The sequence below is a fragment of the Gossypium arboreum genome, chromosome 1, assembly GCF_025698485.1.
Source record: "Gossypium arboreum isolate Shixiya-1 chromosome 1, ASM2569848v2, whole genome shotgun sequence".
Lineage (NCBI taxonomy): Eukaryota > Viridiplantae > Streptophyta > Magnoliopsida > Malvales > Malvaceae > Gossypium > Gossypium arboreum.
The window spans coordinates 3,775,232-3,783,323 of NC_069070.1; the positions used below are offsets into that span (position 1 = coordinate 3,775,232).

General features: G+C 32.1%; 1 protein-coding gene across 1 annotated transcript; it reads left to right on the forward strand.

Annotated features, from left to right (window-relative positions):
* Positions 1-3,655: 3,655 nt before the first annotated feature.
* Positions 3,656-7,560, forward strand: LOC108481045 (homeobox protein BEL1 homolog). The gene is made up of 5 exons (XM_017784219.2): positions 3,656-4,008; positions 4,113-4,928; positions 5,377-5,759; positions 6,044-6,104; positions 6,750-7,560. The coding sequence occupies exons 2-5, from the start codon at positions 4,176-4,178 to the stop codon at positions 7,329-7,331; spliced, it is 1,779 nt and encodes a 592-aa protein (XP_017639708.1). The 5' UTR covers positions 3,656-4,008; positions 4,113-4,175; the 3' UTR covers positions 7,332-7,560.
* Positions 7,561-8,092: the final 532 nt, after the last annotated feature.

The window sequence follows — 8,092 nt, forward strand, 5'->3', positions numbered from 1 at the left end:
CCAATATTTTGTATTATTTGTTTCCTTTTTATATTATTATATGTTGGTGTATATATTTCTTATGTGCATACATTTTCAATAATTATTTTATATATATGTAAATATTATGTATATATTTTAAATACTATATTGTATATGTATATATATATATATTCTTAGTACTATATTACGTATATATTATGTATATATATTTATTTTTACCCTATTATATTTATTATTAATATTAATACATTTATTTTATCATACGTATATATATATACCTTTTAAATATTATTTTTATATATATATGTATATGTATATATTATGTAAATATTTTATTATTACTAGTTATATTTTTACTATCTTAGGTATATACTCCAAATATTATATATAGTTTACATACATACTCTTAATATCATGTGTATACATTCATTATTTCTATTTCATGTTTTATTCTAGTATTACATGTATCTTCATTGTTTGTAATATTATTGTCACACTTATATTTGCTTCAATATGCTTCTAGATCTGTCTTTTTGCTTATTTTTATTTATTAATTTGCTTTACATAGTTTCGAACATATTTATATGTGTTTTTATTTATTCCAATAAGCAAGGCAACGTGCCGATTTAAACACTATGTCATCGATTTCATCGCTATGTTGGGTGAATATCAATTGACTCGTGTTAAAACGGTATATCCTTCTCAAAAAAAAAATAAAAAAGATTGAAAATTCTTGTCTTTCCAAACGGACCACGATTTGATTTTATATTGAACTCGTATTTTTGAAAATCAAGACAAAACGTGTTTATAAGATACCAATTTTGGGCGTCGCGAGGGTGCTAATACCTTCCTCGCGCGTAACTGACTCCCGAACCCTAAATTTTCTCTGGATTTTAACGTAGACCTAAACTCAGCCTTTTATTTGTTTTAATAAGAGATCTAATAGGTGTCCGATCACACCTAGAAAAAAGGATCGGTGGCGACTCCCTGTTTATTTCAAAATCAAACGTCAAATTTCAAACTTTTTTCCATAAATCGCCACAATTAGTGACCAAGCTACGCTAAAATTTTTACGTCACTACAGCTGCCGACTCCACTGTTTGTTTCAAAATCAAACGTCAAATTTCAAACTTTTTTCCATAAATCACCACAATTAGCGACCAAGCTACGCTAAATTTTTTACGTCGCTACACAAACAATCCAATGAATGTTTAACATGGGCACTCTAATAAAAAAACACGAGCACTTACTTAAGATAAAAAAGCTCAGGCACCAAATTGAATATTGATACTAAGCTCATATACTTAATTGGGACAAAGAAAAACTCAAGTATCAAGTAAAAAAAAAAAACTTAGATGCCAAAGTGAACCTTGAAGCTAAATCCATGTACCAAATTAGAAAAAAAAACTTAAGTACCAAATTAAATATTGAAATTAAGCTCAGGTATCATGTAACACCTCACACCCAGATTAGACGTTATGGTCGGATCTTGAGTAATTACATAAACTCATTTTAAACTCAGATTTTGAACAAAAAAAATGTGTTTCAACAGTATTAATTTTGGCAAATCTCTTACAAGTTTTTAGGAAGATACTTGTTAAAGTTATTTATTTTACAGAAAACACTTAATTGGTTACTTAGTCTTTGCAGCAGAAATTTCAAAGTTTTAGTTTTGAAAATTGGGATTCTAATTTTATAAACCGTATAATTTTACAGTTTACAATAAAAATATCAAAATTCGATAGAACAAATTGAATCCAAAATGTAAAATCTAAAATAATTTTACAACCCAAAAAGACCAGGAATAGTTTAAAAATATAAATCATCTTATTTATTAACAAAGAATCCAATCCGAGCTCTTGTACTCCCCCGTCCTAAGTTTGTTGATTACTTTAGAAGATAAAAATATAGGGTGAACTAACAAAGCTCAATTAAATGATGCCATAATAGGCAGATCAAATACTGATGCCATGACTTATCATAAGATGCAACATATTTCATATATCAGATACAGATCCTACCCCCATTTGCTACACACCATCTCTGTCCATCTCTAAACACCATTTAGGGTAATAAATAATCATCCAATCCTACTCACCAAATAAGTGATTGCATGTCACTTTACATAAATAATGCGTTAATCCGCCAAAGTTAAATAAGTGTGGTCAAGCCATTAAATAAGTGTGGTCAAGCCACCAGAATTGCAGTCAAGATGTCAGAACAGATATGTGGTTAAACCACTAAATAGAGCAGATCATTAAACTGTCAATACTTCCTCCGTCACATAATTATCTCACCCCAATGTACGTGCTGAAACATAATACATACTCAGATGCACATAGATGAATCATGCTTTAACATATCAGAAACATGCTAACAAAATTGTCAAATTTGCAGATCAAATGCAAAATTTATGCTACAAACATGCTTTTAGGTGTTACATCTACAATACCAATACCACGAATTTCATATATCGGAATCACACATATCACATAACAAATCCTACGGAGAATCTAACCTTGAAACGCACTTCAAACACAGCCATAACTAAATTTTACTGAAAATGGGCCTACATGCTCATGTCGTGTTAATAGTAAGCTTTTCGACTTCACGTCAATCACTAATTTTACGGAATTAAAGTTACACACCTAACGTTTTTGGAATTGGGATGGTAAAAAGGTAAAGGGCAAGAAAGAAGAGCAAATTCGAAAAAAAAAGAAAAGAAAAGAAAATAAAATAGAAGAAAGAAATCACAAAATTTTCAACAATAAGTTAAGGTGAAAACAAAAATGAGAAGGGTGGAGAGATGGATGACAGTAGTGGAGAGATTTTTGGGGATATTCCAAAATATTTTTTTAAAATAAAATAGAATCTTTATTTATATAACCCCTATTAGATTTCTTAGAATTTGAATTTAACTCAAATTATGACCATATGGACGACATAGACAGAGGTAAAGCAAAAATAATTTTGCGACAGATGGGTCTTGCAATCAAGCTCCCTTCTACCTTTGCACTCGAGGGTCATTCTCCGCCCGGCCCGAGGAAACCTTTGCACACCTTCGTTACCTTTTGGGAGGCCTATGCCCCATAGAAACTGTCTACCTGAGACTGTCCTTTGGCCCGTAGGTCCTGACACAAGATTAGAATTTTAACTTTTTCAGAGTGATATCTCATTGATGGCCCCCCCGAAAGGAGGCGTTATTTATTTTCCACCTATGCTGCATAGGAAAAGCCCAAAGCCAAAGGAATAGATTTAAATAGAAGATCTTAAGCACATATAAATTAACAGTTAACCACCACAACAGATTAATCACTTAACACAATTTCTATAACCCTTATGTAAAAACAAGACGTGATCATTCTCTCAATTTATTAATCAAATTTTTTCCTAACCCGATTATTGAGATGTCGCTTGTCAAATTGTATATTACCCTTAAATGTTAAAAGAAGCAAAATGGAGAAGAAAGAAGTCATGTCATGTGGCGGCTTGTAGTTTGGTTTGCAGGCAAAGGACCATCATTACTCTCTGTTCTTCCCCTTATCCTATCCTGTCACCTGTTGCTTCAGTCCTTTGGGAACCAAGGAATTTATTGTTTTAATCGTTAAATATTTATATATTTTCATTTTATTTTTTTATTGTTGGTTATGAAGTAATTGAAGGAGAATTTTCTCAGTAGGATGTCTATTTTGGATGTATTAACAATTATATTTTTTTATAAGTATCAATTTAATCCAATATTATTAGACAACGTTTAACATTTTCCTACAAATTTTTACATCAATAATCCTATTGACCCACTTGAGCTAGTGAGAGAAAAGGCAAGGATATGAATATGATCATGGTTATGCATAAGGGCCCCCATCACCATCATCTCTGGATCTGAAACTTCTTTTTGTTGTGAAGATTTTAAATTTTCATGGCACCCCATGTTGGGTTTTTAACATAGAACAAAACAAGGTTCTTCTTCATCAAGATCTCCTTTCAAGTTTTCATCCATGTCTGTTGAAACTTGTTCCATAACTGGTAAGGCATCTCTTTTTTCTCTTGTTTACATTAAGTATGGTCTAAATGAAGAAATGTTTTGTTTTGAACTGAGTTTCAATTAATGTTTGTTTGTTTTGATGCAGAATCAGCATCTCAGAAGCTATAATGGAACAAATGAAAAGCATAAATCATTGAAGGGAAATTACATGGATGATAAATCAACTGGTTTTTGCTATTCAACCATGCAAACCCATCTCGTGAATCAGATCCAAAGCTTTGAATCCAATCCAGAGATGTTTAACTTAACAACAGGCATGGAGATGATAGGATTCTTCAATAAAAATGGAAGCAACACCACCACCACCACCACCACAGGTACTCCTCCTTGTTCCAAGGCTGTTAATGAGTCAACGACCGAGTTCTATCAACATGCCGAGTTCATAACTGGGTTAGAAGTTGGAACTGAGTCATCAGGTCCTTGGCAAGATGATTCTTCTTTAAGGTGTGTTTTCCCTTGCGAAGGAAACGAGAGACCAAGTCAAGGTCTTTCACTCTCTCTTTCATCAAGTAATCCCACTACCATTGGGGTACAATCTTTTGAGCTCAAGCAAGTTGGCCATGGCTATGATAATCAACATGATGATATGAGGTTCATTGGTTCTTCATCAAGTTCTAGAGAGGCTTTCTTTGCAAAGCCTGCAAATCTTCATCATCATCAAGGGGAGTTCCAATTGAGGAATTCAAAGTACTTGGGACCAACTCAAGAGCTTTTGAATGAGTTTTGTAGCCTTGGGATGAAACAAATGGATGCATCGAAACAAAAGCAATCGATCCATAAGGGTAATAAACAATGGGATGACGAGAATGGAGGTAGCTCTTCAATGAAACAACCCCTTCACTCCCTAGATTTCATGGAGTTGCAGAAAAGAAAAACCAAGCTGCTTTCAATGCTAGAAGAGGTATGTATGTATGTATGATGGTAAAAATACCTTGGAAGCTCTTGCATTAGTTTTCATATTGTATTTTATTTTTTTATTCAAAAATTGAATAATTAATTCATATATATTAAATTAAATAGTAACATATGATGCATCACTTATATTTTATGCTAATGTATATTATTAGTTTATAATAGTAGAAATAAATAAAATTTTGATGAAATGATTAATTTTCTCTTTAATTTAATGAATATGAATCAATTAATTTTTATTAGAAAGATTAAAATGTAATCTAAATATTAATACAAAACTTTGATTGTACTATGTGTGATGTATGTATGTATGAAAACTTTTTGTGGTCGATTGAAATAGGGTTTAAAAATACTCTTTTCTTAGGCCTAATTTAGCGACTTAGGGGACCTCCCAATAAATGCAAATTTATTGTTTTTTTTTTTTCATGCATCTTTAGTTGGATAGAAGATACAAGCACTATTGTGATCAAATGAAAGCCGTGGTATTGTCCTTCGAAGCAGTGGCCGGCATCGGCGCGGCATCAGTGTATTCGGCTTTAGCATCGAAAGCGATGTCAAGGCATTTTAGATGCTTAAGAGATGGCATCATTGGCCAAATTCAAACTACTAGGAAAGCCATGGGAGAAAAAAACCCAGTTGCACCAGGGACAACCAAAGGTGAAACACCAAGGCTAAGGATACTCGACCAAGCTATGAGGCAACAAAGGGCTTATCAACAAATGAACATGATGGAATCACATCCATGGAGACCCCAAAGAGGCTTGCCCGAAAGATCAGTCTCGGTTCTTCGAGCTTGGTTATTTGAGCATTTTCTACACCCGTAAATCTCTCTCTTTACTAGTTTTAAGCATTTTGTGGTTGATCTTTGTTAGTTTCTTGTCATCATCATTCAGATTCCACATTTTTTAAATGTTTTGTCATCTTATTTCAATCATTTAGCTTCTCTCTTTTATTTTTTTATGTGGATTTGGACCATTTGGTTCCATTGATATATATATATATATATATATATATATATATATATATAACTAGGACCCATCTTTTCCCTCACTTACAAGTAACCAAAAGTACTGCCATGGCTGAAAAGTTTCAATACTTTTGCAGGTATCCAAGCGATGTTGATAAACATATCTTAGCCCGCCAAACCGGTCTCTCAAGAAGCCAGGCATGTCCACATCCCTTTATATTATTATATAGGTTTAATTTTGCCATTAGTCCTATCCTTTAATTTGATTATTTTTTAGTCTATGTACTTTTTAAATTTTAAAGTTTTAGTCCTTACCAAACTATAATTGCTAAATTCCTTAAATTTTACTATTTTCAAAATCTAACGTGGTGAACATATTATTATATGTGTAATGGTTGAAATTTCAACTTTCAAAAAATATAGGAGTTTAGAATGATCCAATTGAAGAATATAGACTAAATATAACTCTTTGTATAGTACAAGACTAGTAATTGAATTTAACTAAACGGATTTAACTGCTATTATTTGGGTCAGGATTAAAATTTCAAGTTTTAAAAAGTACAGGGATTAAAATTGACCAATCCAAAAAGTACATGGACTAAAATTGATCAAATTAAAATATATAGACTATATTCACATCTTTCGCAAAGTACAGGGTCTAATAGTAAAATTTAACCAAAAATATTTTATCAATATATTATAAGTCCCCCTGAATTGATTTATATTATCAATGGAGCATATCTTGTTGGGATATTTTAAGTTATTATAATCATACCAAAATACTTTATACTAAAATATATTTGATCATATTATATATATGATGCCTTTTGTTTTTACTTGTAGGTATCCAATTGGTTCATTAATGCAAGAGTAAGACTATGGAAACCAATGGTAGAAGAAATGTATTTGGAAGAAACAAAGGAACATGAAAACAACAACATGGCCTCACCAAATGGAGCCACTAATACTAATCAAAATGATCAAAAACCGACCTCGGACCAGCTTGTTCGAGTTGACTCAGAATGTTTATCTTCCATTGTCACAAACCTAGATAAAAACGATCCAAAAAGTGCCAAAACCATTGAAACCCATCAAAGCTTGCATCACCATCACCATCATCATCAACAACAAAGCTTTGCAACTTATGGTGCCATGGAATTGGACTTCTCTTCCTACAATCATCATCAAGCAGCAGCATCTAACGGTGGAGGTGTGTCATTGACGTTAGGGTTACAACAGCATGGTGGGAATAATGGGGTGAGCTTAGCATTCTCCCCAACATCACAAAGTTCATTGTTTTACCCTAGATCGAACCAAATTGAAGATTGTCAACCGGTTCAGTACTCACTTTTAGATGGTGAAGGACAGCATTTGCCTTATAGGAACTTGATGGGTGCTCAATTGCTACATGATTTGGCTGGTTAGCAATAATAAAAAAATGGGTTTTAATCATATTGTTGATGGGATTTATAGATAAATAGATTAGGTAGCATCATACATACATGCTTACGTACATACATACATACATACATGCATGCATATATACATATATATATGTATTGGAAGAACATGTTTATACAGATGTATACGTTTTGTTAGGCCTCACATTGAAAGCTAAGTGATTGGAATGTTTGTGGTTGTTATTTCGGTTGAACTTTCAGACTATATTGGGGGCTTATCTAGATTATTTTATTATATATTTATTTATTTTTACCATAATTTGTTTGGGGGGTCCTTAGTTTTGGAAATTAAGGCAATTCCACCATAAGAATATTAGGGGGATATAGTGATGGTTCTTATATTGTTGTGGTCCCTAATTCATCTTCATGAAGATGATATTTCATGTCCACAAGAATTGCCAGCATTTTTTCATATATGATTTTCTGAAAATTTGAGCATGTTTTATGATGCTGCTTTATTATTATGGAGAAGGTGCCTTTAATAACTCCCTTTTTCAGATGTAGTGTGAACTCTGAAACATGCTATTAGGGTTTTTTTTTCTTTCCATTATTTAAGTTATAAGTCTTAAAAAAATAAAAAAATTGAACTCGAGTTGGGTCGAGCTGGGATAAGCTTTTATAGTATTATTATTATTATTATTTATTTATTTACAATATTCGGATTTGAAATTTTACTTAAAAGGATATTAAACTTCGTTTTACCATCCTTGCTACTCAACTGAATAA

Coding starts and splice junctions, on each gene's coding strand:
- LOC108481045 (XM_017784219.2), top strand. CDS start 4,176: ATGGATGATAAATCAACTGGTTTTTGCTATTCAACCATGCAAACCCAT. Junction 4,929..5,376: donor TGCTTTCAATGCTAGAAGAG/GTATGTATGTAT, acceptor ATGCATCTTTAG/TTGGATAGAAGATACAAGCA. Junction 6,105..6,749: donor CCGGTCTCTCAAGAAGCCAG/GCATGTCCACAT, acceptor TTTTACTTGTAG/GTATCCAATTGGTTCATTAA.